The following is an 18425-nucleotide window of genomic DNA, read 5'->3' as shown; positions in this document are numbered from 1 at the left end:
TTCATAATTTGCCATGATTGTGTCGTGCGGCTGTCGGTCTGGCAGGCGCCCCGTAGTGATGACAGGCCCCTTTGTGTGTGCGACCAAGGGGAGAACCTTTTCCACGAACTGTCCAACTCTAGGGGAGAACGCTTTCGGCGAACCAACGTCGCCTAGAAGAAAGGAGCCACCGCAAAGCACCAACAGGGACGTGAAAACTCACCTGGGAAAGTGGGAGCCGCCAAAGCACCGTGGGACTCAGTGCATGTCACGTGACGTTGACATGAGCAAGATCCTGCCTACAATTTTAATGGGCCTATTTAAGGGGCCCCGGAATGTACTTTTTCACTTCATTAATTCTCTTCTTCTTATCCTTCACCAACCATTGAATAAACAGTGCAAGTTTGGCACTGGAAATCGTATCGTCCTTGCCCTGTCGCCATGGTCTACCGCATGCCTGCAGCCCGCCGACAACGCCACGCTACCCAATAATAACGTCGGTCGAGCTTCGAGAAACAGGTGTCGCAACAGGGGTTACAATTACTTGTGTTTCCCCAAATGACACTAGTTTTGGCAATTTCTCATACTGCTTCTGATCGCGGAGCTCTAAGAGGAGATCACCGCTTGCCATCCTCGATGCCTTATATCCTGGACCAAAAACTTCAAAGACTTTGAAACAAGGAATGGTGAGATCGTTCGCACTGGTTTGTCTGGTTTTTCTGAGTGAATTACATGGAAACGGGGGAACTTGTGGACTTGGCGTCCGAAAAAATGAAAGACATCTTCGGTGCGCCGTCCTTTCTTAGGTCGATCAGGGAGCTTAGAAAAAGCGTTTTGCATAAGTACTGATGGGGTTTTCGGCCGCGATGGCGACCACTCACCATGGAGCCCAACACGGGGACGTGACAGAAGTTCCTGCAAGAGAAACCCTGCCAACGCCAGCCATACATCGCTGCTATAACAAAATACAGCGTAACCAAGGGTGGCTAGCCACACAAGGTTAACCCTCGCAGCCCGAAAATTCGGAAGTGAGGAGAAGTGAAGAGAAGACAGGAAAGATGAAAAAGATGAGAGACAAAGAGGAATATCAGAGAGGAGAACAGGAAAAGGCGACTGCCGATTTCTTTCAGGTGGGTCTGTCTGGAGGCGCCATCAAAGAGATGTGTTGCCTCCGCAGGGGGGCCTTAAAGTCCGAACACCCGGCATCGGCTCGGCTCAACCACCAGGATCCCCCTTTCCACAGACACAGCTAAGCCGAGCACCTCTACACGCGGGAGAGTCCAACCCGCGTGTGCTCGGGTACATGGTGTCGCAACACACCAAACGCCTGCTGACGCAGACGCCCCTGCGGGGAGCGTACGTGCTTCTGACAGCGTTTAGTTCTAATGCTTTTGTCACAAGACAGCAGACCAACCGTGGTTGCTTAGTGGCTTTCTCGTTGCGCTGCTAAGCACGAGGTCGCAGGAACAAATCCCGGCCGCGGCGGCCGCACTTCGCTGAGGGCGAAATGCAAAAATGCCCAAGTACTGTGCATTGGGTGCATGGTAAAGAACTCCAGGAGGTAGAAATTAACCCGGAGTTCCTCACTACGGCGTGCCTCATAATCAGATCGTAGTTTTGGTACGTAAAAGCCTCAGAACTTAATTTAAATATAGAAAACAAAATCCAGCAATGAGGAAAACATACTCGTGGACCCGCTAATCGCAGGTATTTAGGAATAATAGAAATAATCAGTTTAGAATATAAAGTATTGTTTTAAACTCTGGTTTACTTAATTTCCCGGTAAGAATTTCATAGGCCGATTAGTAGAAGAGAAAATGAAGGCAGAACTTTCATATTTGCAATTATGCGCAAGAACCTCAGCGCCGGTACGTCAGTGGGACGTCACTGATTGATCGTTTTTTTTTTCTATTTGGTCTGCTGTCGCGCAGTCTCCAAACTTGCTATGGGAAGACTATTGTTTTTTTTTAGTATAGTATCTAGTATACATCTCCCTTGTGGTACCTACGACAGGCTCACGTGAACCTTGCTATTCGCGGAATTGCAAAGGAGGCCAAATATCCGTCCCCGGCTCTGAAGCAACTGACGCTGCTACTACTGCACCAAGACATATCATTACCGCATGCATTTGCATACCGATGTTTCGACCTCACCTAGAAGCCCAGCTGTCCGTTTCGTCGTTCCAGAGAAGCATATTACAGTTAAACTTAAAGCGTCAAAGATATCTACGTCACCGATGATCCGGCACAAAAATGGGTCATATTTTGTGACTCTAAGGCAGCTCTCACAGTATCAAGTCTGCCTTACACCCCAGAACAAACCAGCAGACAATATCCGACATTAATGAAATATATCACCATGCTCTGGAAACCGGGCACAACAAACTATTTTAATGGATTCCTGGGGCTCTATTCCGGACACTCCACCATTTTCTTCTATTCGTGGCGTCGACGCGACGCGTATAAAATGGCGCTGATGGCCCCATTTTGCTTTCGTAACGTGACGCAAACTTGACGTTGTGCCTAAGAAACTGAAATCAAGGCACTGAACCTAAGGTTCTCGGTAAAGCAAAACAGTTTTCCTCCGCAGTAAAAATACAGCAGCTAGCTGAAAGCGCACGATTATTCTGTCGAAAACGCTTCTCGCTTCCGTCGTCTGCGGCGTACAAGCCGTCGTGTGCTTCATTGGATGAGTGTCCCCGGGAAACAGAATGGGTCATCGTATGTTTGCGCCAACGCACTTGTTTTCAACCTCGAGACAACATACGCGGCTTACCAGTGGTGATGCGCGCACGTTCTAGGCCACGTTATCGCTATCTCGTGAAACACAATTGACTCAGCCCTACTCGGCTGGTTGAGAAAGGCCGAATATCACCGATAGCGTTGCGCGCGCCAGAGGTATCCGCTTGCGCGACGTAATAAAGCCCCTTAAACTTCGTAAAGTAGCGGCACGCTTGGAAGAATGCCGCCTCCACCTCGCACGCTCTGGCCGAGGACGACGCCGCGTCGCGTCGCTATTAGCCTAATAGCAGCACGTGGGCCCTCGTGCTGTTGCATCTGGGTCGCAAGCCCCAAGGGTAGCGTTGGCCTGGCGGCCTGCGGCACAGCTGGAAGCATCCGAAGGTCCTGGCAAAGGATAAGTCGACTGCTAAGAGAACAACTAACGACTGCTAAGAGAACAACAACAAGGTCGACCGAAGTGGAGAGACGGGAGACCACATTACTCGACGGAAGAAATCGGAGCCCCTCTCGGCGTCCGTGGGCTGCTGCTTTTATACTCTCGGAGTCGAGGGCAAGAAGGAACGGCTCGGGATGAGGAGCACGTGACGGCACCGCACGGACACGTTGAGACGAGAAGTGACGCAGACCTCCTCGCTTCACAGTTGGGGAGCTCCTCTCCCCGGCTGCCGCGCTTTGACAAGCGTGGCCACCAACACACACACACACACACACGCACGCACACACACACACACACACACACACACACACACACACACACACACACACACACACACACACACACACACACACACACACACACACACACACACACACACACACACACAACACACACACACAACACACAACACACAACACACACACACACACACACACACACACACACTCACACACACACACACACACACACGAAGACACGTGGCATTGAAACATGCCTGGACGCGCTTGGGAGGCAGCGTTGCGGCAGCGCTGAACGGGCCAAAATGTCCGCCGCTTTGGACGAAGCCCCGGCGTCCGTTGCATCCGCGCCGGCTATACCGCGCGTCGGAGGCGAAACGTAACAGACCGCCCCGCCGGGAAAAGGAGATGCCGATGGTCATGGGACTGCATCCGCTGTCCGGAGGGATGTCGCTCGATGATGCTCATAACCGAAGTCGGTCGTCCCTCGGCGTTTCTTGAGCGCAGCGCACAGAGAAGGCCTCGTTCTCACGTTCAGGTTCACACAGGACACTGCAAAGTGACTTCGGGAGAGTTGCCATTTTTGTTCTCGTTCCCAGCAAGCGTTAGAACTACGCCGAAACTCAACCACTCAGTCAGCAAGCACGACACAACCCTCACTAAGCCATGCCAGGCTCTTTCCCCTTTTATACTACTGCCTAGTTCCTTACAATAGTCTAGCAGCACTCAGAACGCGTCCACAAATTGGAAAATTGCACTAGAAAGCACGTCATCACTTTGAAACACTAAACAAAAGCAATATGTTAAATATCCTGCCTCAGGAAGAAAAACATCAGTAACAAACAACTTTGAGGCTGATTCCTACGTTAGGGGCCTCGACTTAAGCCATCGGCGTTACCGTTGAGACTCCCCTTTTTATAACGCACCTCAAAGGAATATTGTTGCAAAGCGAGGCTCCAGCGCAGGAGGCGGCCATTTTTGGAAGAGATAGTCTGCAGCCATTGGAGAGGGCAGTGATCCGTCTCGAAGCATGCGAAGCGGAGACCGCAGCGAGCGACCGTACACTAGCTCAGCTGGCGAAAACCCCGTAGCCGCATGCGGCGCGGTCCTTAATGCAAACATCACCCCCGGCAGACACAGCTCCCAGTCAGTTTGTTGTTCCAAACACAATGCTCTCAAAACGCGCTTCATGACGGAGTGGAGCTTCTCAACCGAATTCGACTGCGGGTGGTACACTGAGCTGTGTAACAGCTTTACCCCGCACCTTTCGAGAAAGGCTGTCGCCAAAGCGCTAGTAAACACTGTGCCCTGATCTGACTGGATTTCCGCAGGAAAACCAACTCGCTCAAATATGGACAGTAGCGCATTGACTATCTTAACTGAGCTGAGTTCTTTAAGCGGCACTGCTTCAGGGAACTTTGTCGCTGGGCAGATCACAGTCAAAATGTGTCTGTACCCCGTGGTTGTTACCGGCAGAGGTCCCACTGTATCAATAACGAGCCGTCTAAAAGGCTCCGTAATGATAGGTACCAACTTCAACAGCGCCCTCGATTTGTCCCCTGGTTTGCCCACCCGCTGACAGATGTCTCATGTCCTCACAAAGTGTTCTGCGTCACGAAAACACCCAGGCCAATAGTACTCTTGCAAGAGACGGTCCTTAGTTTTCTTAACTCCTAGGTGTCCGGACCACGAACCCCCATGCGACAAGCGCAACAGATCCTGACGGTAGCACTGAGGCACGATCAGCTGATCGAACTCCACTCCCCTGCGGTCTAGATACTTCCGGTACAGGACCCCACCTCTTTCCACAAAACGAGCATTTTTCTTGGCGATACCTTCCTTGACATTGCAGCGCATGTTTTCTAGGCTGCCATCCTTTTTTTGCTTGGCTATCAAAGCCGACCGGCTGACTTTTAGCAACCTATTAAGTCCATCTGACGTAGGCGCGATGAGCAAATCTACAGATAGCTCTTCTAACTTTCCCGTGTCGGGCATGTCCTCTCCAGTAACTGGTGCCTTCAACACTACAGGCTCAATTTTATTCAGTTCGGACGTGCTCTGAATATCAGCTTGCTGCGCCTCCGACCCTTTCTCATTGTTCGACAACGTCGGCCCCGCAACTACCGCCTTTGCAGCGATCTGGTTAAGGTGTGAACGCTAGCCTCAGAAAACAAAAGCCCCTTCTCGCGCAGGAGGTGATCGGACCTGTTCGAAAATAGGTACGGGTACTGGGGGGGCAGCATAGATGACACTGCGGCCTCCGTCTCAAGTGCTCCGAAAGGTCCTTCAATAAGCACTTTTGCTACGGGCAGACACACGCTATGAGCTTCCACGGCTTGCTTGATCCATGCGCACTCGCCCGTGAACATATCGGGTTCTACGTAAGAGGGGTGAACTACATCCATTGTAGCTGCGGAATCACGAAGCACTCGGCACTCTTTCCCGTTCACGAGGAGGTCTCGCATGTAAGGCTCGAGAAGCTTCATGTTCTTGTCAGTGCTGCATAATGACAAAAACACGACTTTTGTTTTTGTTTCCGGACACTGCGCTAAAAGTGACCCGGCTTCTGGCACGTATAACACACGCGCGCTTGCCTCGTCTCGAACCGCTTTCTGCGTTCGGCTTCGGCTGCCGCCGTCTCCTTACGTTCGGTCGGACTGCTTTCACTCGCATCCGCACTACGTGTGTCCCCCCTTGCTCTCATGGGTTCACCCTTTTGACCGTCCTTAGCTCCGCGAGCCCGACGCGTCACAAACTCCTCGGCTAGCTCGGCGGATTTAGCCACCGTACCAACGTCTGGCCTATCCAAGACCCAGTACCGCACGTTCTCAGGTAACCGACTATAAAACTGTTCCAGCCCGAAACACTGCAGAACTTTCTCGTCGTCACCAAACGCTTTCTCTTCTTTGAGCCACTCCTGCATGTTTGACATTAGCCTGTAGGCAAACTCTGTATATGACTCACTTCTGCCTTTCTCATTTTCCCGAAACTTCCGACGGAACGCCTCCGCTGACAGCCTGTACTTTTTTAGGAGACTCGATTTCACTTTGTCGAAATCCTCTGCCTCCTCTCTCTTCAAGCGAGCGACTACGTCGGCCGCTGCACCGGGTAACAAAGTGAGCAAGCGCTGTGGCCACGTTTCCCGAGAGAACCCCTGCTTCTCGCACGTTCGCTCAAAGTTAACCAGGAACAAACCAATGTTCTCTCCAAGCTTAAACGGCCGCATCAGGTCAGTCATTTTGAACGATACTCGTTCTCCTGCACCGTGTGCCTCACTTACATTACGAGCGCGTTCCATCTCTACCTCGAGACGCTTCATTTCCAAAGCGTGTTGACGGTCGCGCTCTTCTTTTTCTTTCTGCTCTTTTCGTTCGCGCTCGTCTTTCTCTTTTTGCTCTTTACGTTCGCGCTCGTCTTTCTCTTTTTGCTCTTTGCGTTGGCGCTCCTGTCTTTTTGCCGTCTCCCTCTCCTCAATGGTCTCAAGGCATTCCGACAGCTCGTCATCCTCAGCTTCTAACTCAAGAATAGCCCTTAGCAGTTCTGGTTTTGTAAGTTTGTCTCAGACATCCAGACCCAACTCTCTTGCAAGCTCCAGCAATTTCGGTTTGCGCAACGACTTCAAATCCATGGCTGCTCTGAATGCTGCTTTCTCTACTGCCTACTATTGTCTTGCCGCAAACTAACCCGGCAGCAACGACAACCACAATTACCAGCTCTGTTTCTGACACTAACAAAAGCCTGGCAAATCTCAGAACAAGGAAGTCCCGCACTCACCAAACCTCGCAGCCAAGAATTCAGCGCAGTCATTCCGCTGCAGGCAGCCAGTCATCACACAGGGCTCGTTGCACTGCTCCCGGATGGTCGTTGTGCTGCTCAGCATACAGTTGACCGCATATCTTCGCTGCTGGCCTCCGTTGTCGCGATCTCACCGCTGACAACCAGTTGTTGCATCTGGGTCGCAAGCCCCAAGGGTAGCGTTGGCCTGGCGGCATGGGGAACAGCTGGAAGCATCCGAAGGTCCTGGCAAAGGATGAGTCGACTGCTAACAGAACAACTTGTTTATTTTAGTATCGCAAAAGTGCGGCCGGTCAGGTCGACCGAAGTGGAGAGACGGGAGACCACGTTACTCGACGGAAGAAATCGGAGCCTCTCTCGGCGTCCGTGGGCTGCTGCGTTTATACTCTCGGAGTCGAGGGCAAGAAGGAACGGCTCGGGATGAGGAGCACGTGACGGCGCCGCACGGACACGGTGAGACGAGAAGTGACGCATCCTCCGGGCCGACGCCGGTCAGACCTCCTCGCTTCACAGTTGGGGAGCTCCTCTCCCCGGCTGCCGCGCTTTGACAAGCGTGGGCACCAACATGTACACACCCACACACACACACACGAAGACACGTGGCATTGAAATATGCCTGGACGCGCTTGGGAGGAAGTGTTGCGGCAGCGCTGAACGGGCCAAAATGTCCGCCGCTTTGAACGAAGCCCCGGTGTCCTTTGCATCCGCGCCGGCTATACCGCGCGTCGGAGGCGAAACGTAACAGTGCCGTGATTTTGCGCCATTTTCGCTCGAGAAGCGTCTACGGAGTGGCGTGAAGCGCATATTGGCTCCGTTGCTACGCTCGAGCGGTGTAGGCGGCGCCATGGTCGAGGAGGGGGCGTGAAAGAGAGGACAAACGAGGAGTGAAAGCGGAGGAGGAGAGTGTTGCTACTTAACGAAGTTTAAGGGGCTTTAGCGACGCAAGCGCCTGCGCTACCATCTCTTGTTCACTTCGCCATGTTACTCGCACCGCCTTAGGAAACTTCGAGGCGCCACCTTGTGTACATTCCTTTTTATAAATTAAAGCGACGCCGTTGCAATAACTTCTGATTGTGCAAAAGGCATTAATCATGATTACAATACAAACGCAGCAGTGAAAAGCAAACAACGTTGCAGCAAGTTTGTTATGTTCAACCAATATTATTTCATATAAACGCGTTCTTTCAAAAAATGACGGTCCAAAACACAAATGCCAACACCACCCAAGAGTGATGCAAATACTATGAGCACGCGTTATGAACAAAACATATTCATGGCTCCAAACGACGGGGAAAGTTTGGCGATACGCATTCCTCTCGGCCGCCATTACATATGGCTACTGATTAGCATAATTCGCGCGGCTCGTCGCACCACAAATTATAGCGGAAAATCTCTGCAATGGCAGCCCAGCGCAACGTCACACAATGTCAAATTGAGGTTTATAACATGGCCTTTCATGCGACGCTCCCCACGGCACATTCCTTCAGCCAATATCAGCAAGCTGACATGGCGCCAACTTCGATCACCGCCACATATTCGCGAAATTGCAGATGCATTTTACCGGCTTCTGTACACTACCGCTCACCTCCTTTTCGAAGCGCTAACGTCGCAATATAGCTGCCAAGGAGCAAAAAAATGTATCAGGCGATAAAATTTGCAGCTGACGTCACGATTCGTCATCTTGATGAAAACGCAAAATGCATATTGCAATACTTCCGTTTCCCGGCACAAATTTCAAGACACGTGAGCTATCGACAGCCAATCAGAGAACCAACATGGCGGATAATGGCAGCCGTGCAGCCAAGGTAAATATACCTGGTAGCGAAGCTTCCATAGGAACACATACGTTCAAAACATGGCGGTCCATCGGCGGTTCATGGGGCTTAGCGCTATCTGTATGTGGTGGGAACACTTCCGGCGGAAGAAAAAATAATGTGACGCCATGTCCGTTAAAAGCAGAAGTGACGTCATGTTGTTTTCGAAGGCGCGAAATTTGTTTTGTTGGCCTGCTTTTGGAGCTAATATATTCAAATGCCCCGCCATTCGACTTGATGGGCGTTTCGAGCTTTCAGCGAGGTAAGCGATGCAGGAAAAGCCAGCCGTACGGTTGTCGAAATCGCACCCCTGCAGAGAACATACTTTCTTTGGAGACCGACGAAAGCTTTCGGTGTAGAGTGCTGATCCTATCGTCGGACGCCAAGCCCGTGGGCCGGCGCAGTCGCACGAAAGCAACCACACAATTATCTGGCGGTCGTAACTCGCTACTTTTGACTGAACAGATTAAGAAGCGATGAAGCTACCCGCGTCACCAAATTCAGACAAACTTCGACAAGCAAGAAAGCACAAACTGTGAGGGGGGCGTATTTCAACAGGTGAATTTTAGGAGTGCGCCTTTCTGCCCTTTCATGACGTGCATTGCATTGCGAGTGATAATGGCGTCAACGCTCCCTCTAACGATGTGCGCTGAAAATAAATGCATTTAATAATAATAATAAAATGGAATGAACTTGAATTACCTAACTCGTCACGAATATATAAAATTGACCAGGAATTTTATTTTCGTTGCATAAATCTAACTGTGTCTCACTTGAATTAAAAAAACGCTTTTTTCTTTCCCAATGTTTGTTCCCTCCAAACATAGTCGCGCTTCAATCGCTGCTCCAATAACCCCCCTTGCTGATGTCGGTGACAATCTGTAATGAACCGCTTTTCGCCCGAAGTTTGGCGACCTATTTGTATCGACCTTGGTGCAGCCGCCATGCGAGTCGAGAATAGAGCCTCTGCTCGCTCTGGCGTAGGAGGAGGAGAAACATTTATTAAAAAGAAAGGACAAGCAGGTGTCTTTCTGCTTGTGCGGGAGGCGCCCTTAGTCCAGGGCTCCTGCGGCTCTTGCTGTCTCCCGGGCCCGCCGCACCAGTTGCTGCTGGTTACGAGGGTCCGAACTAGTCAGCACGGCCTCCCACTGTTCGGGTGTGGGGTTGGGTATTTGCGGGGCCGCCTTCACGTTGGGGCACGCCCATGTGGTGTGATATAGGGAGGCGTAATCATTACAAAGGGGACATTTGTATAGTCGGCGCACACATCCGGTTTGATAACGCTGCGCGATGTGTCCCCTATACGGCGATACTTTAGTTTCTGTTCTGGGTCTCTCTATTTGTAAGCGAGAAAAGAAAAAAAAACGGAATCTAAATTATCGCAGTATATGGTATTATCGCACACTGTGGTGAAACCGTATATGTGCCGTCGGCGTCAAATGAAACGCGAACAGCAGTGCGCGTGCCACAGTTTACGCCGTCATCATTACTATGCCGTCGCCTTTTCCCGATTCCAAATAAAAGAGAACCAGAACAGAAACGAAAATATCGCAGCATATTGGGAACATCATCGCGCAGTGCGGCCAAAGCGGATGTGCGCGCCTGTCAATAGTGATGACTGGATGGCGCGCACTGTTCCTTCAGTTATGCTTCGGCCACGTGCTCCGCTGTTCGCGTTTCATTTGACGCCGACAGTACCTATAAGGTTAGCCGTGTAACATGGTATGGCATGCAGGTAGGTAGCAAATTAGGGCCACATAAGAAAGCTATCGCTGACTTTGAGAATCATATAAGATGGTTGCTGCCACAACTAAAATTAGAGTTGCTTCTCTTTTGCTGCTCTCGAGACACGTCAAAGACACAGAAAATTCCATACCGAAGTATAGTGTAAACCATGGAGTGGGATCATAATTTTGTGTGTTGTAAAATGCATAAAGCGTGTTGAACGATGTCGGAAAAGAGAGGTTCGGAGTATCTTTTTCCATTACAGGCTGTTCCTGAGAAATCGGGCTCATGAAGACTGCTGATGAGAGGAGACGCTGTCGGAGAATAAATGCCCTTGTGTTATTGCACGATGTGCACTCGACGCGTTCCGACTTCGTTCTTCCGAGGCACTCCCTTTATGTCTGCTTAAATCATTGCACTGCGTCTTTCGTAGCTTCTACACGGTGTCATGAACGGCCGGGATTTCGACCTTTCGAGTGTGGGAAAAATTCGAGCGTGCTTTTCCATGCCGAGATAAGTTCCCTCATCATCGTAAAGGCTGTAATGATCGGTCTGGACTTCTACCTCTCAAGTGTGGGAAACATTCCAGCATGCTTCGTCATGTCGAGATAATTGCCCTCGTCCCCGAAAAAGCGTCACCCCTTTACGCCCTGAGCAGATACAAAGGGGAGAAACCAAAGGAGAAGGCACGAAGAGGAAGAGGTCGTCGAGCTCACAACCTGACAAAGGCACTAACACTTCCACAAGTTCCCCAAGTTATCCAAGGAGATATCAACTATCACAATACCGCGAGAGACGATGAGCAAAACGAGAACAAGGTGAAAGCAGGAGCCAATTACGCTTTGACAAGTGGACTTTTCTTCAAGGCGACATGTGCTTTCCTCGCCACAGTATATATAGGTGGGGTTCTTGCATGCATGCACATCATGCCTTGCATGCATCTTGATTTTTCGGTCTCTTATATTGCAAAAATTAACCAGAAACGAGCGATGGATATCTTTCTAGAAATGAATGAGCCTTCCCGCGTCCTTCTTATACAGAAATAATCAACGGAAAAATCTTGACGCACCTTTAACGATGTTGAGTGCGTACGTCCGACGGCATACCGACATTTTCCAGGTAGGTCAGACGCACTTCTTATGCTATCAGATCCCGTCTAATGCGCATCCAAAAAAAAAAAAAAAAGATTCCAAGCATACGCCGGACGTAACCTGCAGCCACAGCCAAAGTAAACCTGAAACTGGAACTGAGCTTCGGCTGCAAGTTCACTTCGCAGAGAATGCAACATGACAGAGGCCTCTTGCACGCTCTCAATAAAAATGCGAGTCTCAATTTGGACACGCGCTGTACGCCGACGACATTACGATCTGGTGTCCGGGAGGCTCGGAGGCGGCCGTGGAACAGGCGCTCCAGGAGGCCTTGGACGTGACCCAGTCCTTCCTGGAGGGCGCGGGTCTCCAACTCTCCCCGGCCAAGTCAGAGCTCATGTTATACAGACCGGCAAGGCAGGGGAGGGGGTTCGGGGGCTCGTGCCGCTCGAGCAAATTCCCATAGATGTATACACGCGGGACGGCCAGAAGATCCCCAGGGTGAATTCGATTAGAGTTCTAGGATTGTTGCTCGATGCCAGGGGCTGTAATGCCAAAACCATTGCGCATCTGATCGCCAAAACCGAGAATATTCTCAGATTAATCATGAAAGTCTCCAATAAGAAGGGGGGCCTAGGCGAGGACAACCTACTTAGGGTGCATCACGCTTTTCTTATGAGCCACATCAACTATGTGGTCTCGGCCCTGCAGTGGACAAAGACTGAAAGGGACAAGCTTGACACGTTGATACGGAAAAGCGTCAAGAAGGTACTGGGTATTCCGATCACGGCGAGCACGGACAGGCTAATGCAGCTCGGCGTTCATAACACGACCCTCGAACTCATAGAGGCGCAACGAGCGGCGCAGATCACGAGGCTTTCGGGCTCCAGCGCCGGTAGGCGCTTCTTGGAGGCTGCGGGCTTGCAGCCACGTTACAGTCACAGCGAGGTGGTTCAGCTGGACGAGAACTCCAGAGGGACCTACGTCGTCAGCCCCTTCCCTAGAAACGTTCACCCGCAACATAATGCGGGCAGGCGAGCAGCTCGTGCCAGGGCGATATTGAAGAAAACGGTCGGCATGGAAGCCTTCGTGGACGCAGCTCAATATGGGCGCTCCGGTAAATTCACGGTTACGGCGGTCAGCGAAAAGGGCGAGCACCTATCTGCGGCCTCGGTAGGCGCTGTGACGGCCGACGTGGCAGAACAGGTGGCGGTGGCGCTGGCGATGCAGGATTCAAAAAGGCCGTATATCTACACTGACTCACGCGCGGCCGTCAGGGCTTTCGCTTCGGGAATGGTTGCGAGACAGGTGGAGGCGATTCTGAAAAACAAGTCCAGAACTAGTTGTGACCCCGTGCATTACATTATATGGTTCCCAGCTCACATGGGCGACAACGTGCTGCCGGACCGCCCGAACCCCAATGAAATTGCTCACCGCCGTGCGCGAGAATTAACGCGCCGCGACGGCGATGGGGCTACGTTGGATCCGGAGGAGCTCGGCCACGGCGACCCCTTATTAACCTTTCACGAGATCGTCTCCCATTATAAAGAGGAACGCAGGCGCTTCCCGCCTCCACATCCAAACCTATGCAGATCACAATCGATCACGCTTAGGATGCTTCAGACGAGGTCATATCCCTCGCGAGGTTTCTTAAGCAGGATTTACCCAGAAATTGACCCACAGTGCCCGGATTGTGGGGAGGTTAGCACTCTACCTCATGCTCTGGCAGTGTCCTGCGTTACGGGATACGTCCCTCACCAGCGAACGGGACTGGGACGAGGCCATATCTAGTACGCAACTCAAGCTCCAGTCCATGGCCGTCCAGAGGGCCCGTGAAAGAGCGGAGAGGCTTGGCCTCCCGATTCCGACATGGGAGCAGCCAGCGGCGATCCGGGTGCCCCAACGGGTCTCCACCGGCTAGTCCCTCAGGACCTCAATAAAAGTTCATTGTCTGTCTGTCTGTCTCAATTTGGAGGCCTCATAGGCTAGAACACACACACACACACACACACACACACACAATAGAGAGTTTTAGAATAGGGGCCCCAATAGTTTGGAGCCCCAAAGAGATTTGCGGGTGTTAGCGTCGGGGCACGCAGGAGTGAAGCATATTAGAATAGGGCTTTGCGTTTGCCGATAGCGTCTTGCGCTGACCGCGCCACTACACGGTGTCAAAGAAAAGCTATTAGAAAGAATTAAATAAAATATACCATTTTATGACAAGAATAGTAATTTTGACTTTCGTATATTCGCGCTTAGTTACAATTTAGAGGTCATTCTGTAAGCATCAAACAATTAGTTGAGCTTAGTTTTGAGCAAACCAACTTTACGTGCCTTCATCAGCCAAGCTTAGCCGTGTTAGGCCTACGAGCCATCAAATCCACAATTGAATTCGGAATCAGCGGCGTCTAATGAATCAATCTTCATAACACACACTAGTTGAGAGAAAGCGATAACCGCAGTCACTTCTCCTAGCTTGCGAACTTCGCGCGTTACCACGAGTCGAACCCAGTTTGGTGCTAGGTTATAGCCGTCGCTTCCATGGGTGCCGCCATGTTTGCTGACGCAAAGCTTTTGGGGCCGCTGTTTGGGCTCCCGTTAAATCGGTGAAATAGCGTGCCCAACGCAAAACCCAAACGCAGTTTGCCTCGCGCATGCGCAGTGGCTTCGACGCTATTTCTTTGGGGCCCCAAAACGTTTGGAGCCCGTACTCTAAAACTCTCTAATAGTGGCTTAAATGTTTTTCGGGGGTTAAGGGACAAATTTTGATGTACCGGGCATATTGGTACAGCCACAGAAAATGAGTTTCGCCAACTAGAATTTTAAAAAAATCTGCGGTTAAAACAAATTACACTGGACAGAAATGTATGTATCTTTTCGTCCACAATGAAAAAAATGTAAATTATCAGTATGAATGAGTGCTTTTCTTTGCGCGACGATGAAGTGCGGAAACGTATTGCGAAACAAAACTAAAAAAAAAAGAGATAGCGAGAGAGAAACATGCTTAAAATCACTTGCCAGAAAAGATTTTCAACTACCGGGTATTGATTAAAATTACAGAAAAATGGCTCCTGCTTCATCTTGGTATGGTCGCGCGTCCTCTTTTTCGCTGGCGCGGCTAGGTCGATAGTCGTTACCATCACTGACGCCGTAGACCTCCGTCGTGCCAATCTTGCGAACAAGATGCTCGTGCAGCGTGTAATTGAAGGAGAATTCACCGTTCAACACTCGGGTGGTCTGAATTACCCGCCGTGGTTGCTCAGTGGCTATGGTGTTGGGCTGCTGAGCACGAGGTCGCGGGATCGAATCCCGGCCACGGCGGCCGCATTTCGATGGGGCGAAATGCGAAAACACCCGTGTACTTAGATTTAGGTGCACGTTAAAGATCCCCAGGTGGTCGAAATTTCGGGAGTCCTCCACTACGGCGTGCCTCATAATCAGAAAGTGGTTTTGGCACGTTAAACCCAATAATTTAATTTTTAAATTCGGGTGGTCTGAAGTCACAATTGCAGAGTGGCCGCACGTTAACTTGGCGAGGTATGTTTCAGCAGCTCATGACATTTGAGACTGATTTTGTGGTGCTTTTTTGTAGTATGCTTGACTACAGGGGAAAAATTGTTCAGCAGCCGTTTTGTATGTTTCTCAGTGGCAGCGTGCGCTAATAAATTGCCGTGCTTTGCATAAAGTTTCTCTTTGCAATAGCGGCACTTGGCTCGTCTGGCGTCACCTGGAACTTCCATCGGCCAGACTCGAAGCGCTGGTTCCTGTAGACATTCGTTCCTGAATTTTCGGGTGTAGTTCACTGGAGCTATTTCACGAGACACATTCCCCCTGAGTCTGCGAAAATGGCGAACAGTGAAACTGCTAAGAACTGCCGAATCTACTAGAGCTATAGTTCACTGGAGGCATGGAGGCATGGAGGAAGAAATGCGAATCACATGGTTTTCGGAATTAAGATAATTCCCTCTAACTTATAAAAAAGCCTAGATAAGCAGCACGTTTGCAACACGTGAATCACGAATTATTGTCAAAAACACTCAAGTTTTTGTGTCGGTAAAAAGAAGCCATCATTAGGTGAAATACCGCTGAAAAGCCGCCGCCCGCAAGAGGACAAGTTTTCCCGCCATGCAGCGCAAAAAAAAAAAGGCTAAATCGCCATCACTGACGCTAAATTGCCATCACTGCAGAAGATCCTCGCAACTTCCTAATTCACAAATATATCACTTGGCGGTCGAGAGATCTGACGCACACAGCTCCACAATTACTTCTATTTAAAATTAAGCTTTCTTTGCCTACCCTCCCACCTTTGGCGTGGCTGCATACTGGCTGCTGCTGGGTCAGTCAGTATGTCAGCGGATATATTTGCGGATATGTATATGAAGGTCCTGTCTTGCACTATTGTCCGATACCGGGCATAGTGCAAACTGAGGTGGCAGGTGATCCACCTAAGCGCAAACGTGAGCTCCAACACAAACAAGCCGTGTCGTCGTGCAGTCGTCGTCGTCATGCCGACGTTCTCCTTCCGTCGTCGTCTTATCATGTCCTTCATTCCGTTATGATCAGTCTTTCGTTGTTTTTGCCATCATCATCGTTCCTCTGTCGTCGCTGCGTTGTCATTTGGTCGTCATCACGCCGGCGCATTCATGAATGCAGCTAATCTATTGTGACCACGACGCCCTTGTCCTATCATCGTCATCATTGCATCGTCGTCGTGCGGTTGTCGTGATGCATTTGTGGTCTTACCGTCGTTGTCATTCCAGCTTTGTCATCCCATTGTCATCGTGCCATCGTCGGCATATCACCGCCGTAATTTCATAATTGTCTTTTATTTGCCGCCATGCAGTAGCTGGCATGACGACGGATTGTGCAGGTTGAATGGTACATATCGTACTCTACCTATTGGAACACATACCCGTTTTGTTATTCGTATCTTACCATATGTGTCCACTCAAGAAAGAACTTACAACAACCGTACCTTTAGATAGTTGCCCTTTTCGTCCTTGCGGTGAAACTTTCCGGTTAAACTTGTTGGAAGTGTACATTTGGCCACCTGGTTTTCTGCAACAATAAAAACAAAAAACAAAGAAGAGTTGTTCAATCCACTGCCTCTCTCAGGATTGAGCATATTTGATATTCACACGTTTCCCACTCAACCGGCATTGCTCACTTTGGTTTTCTCTGTTTAATTCAGAGAACAAATCAAAACCAAAATTTAACGAGAGGATACAATTTGTAGGCAGTGTAGTATGTCTTGACAGTAACTAGCATTCTTCAGGCGTACGTCAGTAAACAAACTTACGCCTTACAGCAGTAATGGTGACGATGACACAGCAGTGGGGCACTTCAGATGGATTTCCAACCTAAATTAAATGCGCAGATGAATGTTGGGTGCATAACGTTTGTAAATGAGACAAAGGTGCCACAAAAATATTCTGGAACCATATAAAAGCACTCGGAGCTCCAACTAAAAGTTCGAAAATAGCTGTGACGGATGAAGGCGGCAACATCTATGAAGGAGACGATGCGCTGCAGTACATCACCGACGTTATTAGGGATAACTTCGGCACGAAAGAAAGGATAGCTCAGACTCAGTCAGATCGAGCAACAACAGAAGAAGCCTGAGAGATTAAAATTTCGCATAGAAAGCTTTTATTGAAAAAAAAAAAAAATCATCAGCCCTCTGACTCTGAAGAAGGACGAGCAGCAAAGCTGTACTGTGTTTTACCTCAAATGACGCATATATATATATATACGTAGTCATATCATAAGAAGCCAACAAACACTGACAGCAAGGACTACATAGAGGACAGTACTTGTGCTGAATAAATGAAATAAAGAAACGATAAATTGATGGAAATTAATGTGCATAAAAAAAAACAACTTGCCGCAGGTGGGAACCGAACCCACAACCTTCGCATTTCGCGTGCGATGCTCTACCAATTGTGCTACCGCGGCGCCGTTTTCCCATCCACTTCCTTGGGTATTTATGTGTCCTAGTAGAACCCTGGGAGTGTTAGCTAGCGCCACCACTCACAGACCTTGGCGGCGGACGTGGAACGTCCTTTTTTTGCCGCAGGCGTCACGTCAATTGGTAGAGCATCGCACGCGAAATCGGAAGGTTGTGGGTTCGGTTCCCACCTGCGGCAAGTTGTTTTTTCATCCACTTTAATTTCCATTAATATATCGTTTCTTTATTTCATTTATTCAGCACAAGTAATTTCACCTATGTGGTCCCTGGTGTCAGTGTTTGTTGGCTTCTTATGATATGACTAATAAAAATCGGGCCCGTCGGTTAACCCCCTTTATTCTCGTTTATATATTGTAAGCATTTATGCGGACTTCATCTTCATCTGTACAAAGTCATCATCAATCATCGGCTCGTGTTCGTTTTGCATCGGCGCCATTTTTCCTTCTTGGAATAAAGCGTCGTCTCGACCGTGGTATTTCAAGTGGTGGAGGCGCTTTAAGATCCCTTCGACCTCAATCGACTTCAAGATCTCTCCTGGAGCTACGTTCGGGACGCCGCTTAAGCCAAGAGGCCGCCATGTCGCAAGACCAGACCGCAGCGTCCACCATCTCGGTTCAAGTGCCAGCCACCCCCAATCCCA

At 49.9% G+C, this 18425-nt stretch overlaps 1 protein-coding gene across 1 annotated transcript in view; it reads right to left on the bottom strand.

Annotated features, from left to right (window-relative positions):
* The window catches only part of LOC126547677 (sushi, von Willebrand factor type A, EGF and pentraxin domain-containing protein 1-like), a 226427-nt gene that overhangs the window by 21948 nt on the left and 186054 nt on the right, over positions 1–18425 (bottom strand). The window contains exon 17 of the mRNA XM_050195627.2: positions 16793–16875. Coding sequence (XP_050051584.2) covers positions 16793–16875 — 83 coding nt within the window. The remainder of the gene's footprint in view (positions 1–16792; positions 16876–18425) is intronic.

This window comes from Dermacentor andersoni, chromosome 1 (genome assembly GCF_023375885.2).
Source record: "Dermacentor andersoni chromosome 1, qqDerAnde1_hic_scaffold, whole genome shotgun sequence".
Lineage (NCBI taxonomy): Eukaryota > Metazoa > Arthropoda > Arachnida > Ixodida > Ixodidae > Dermacentor > Dermacentor andersoni.
Note: the sequence above shows the minus strand (reverse complement) of the source record. Positions and strands in the feature narration are given on the sequence as shown.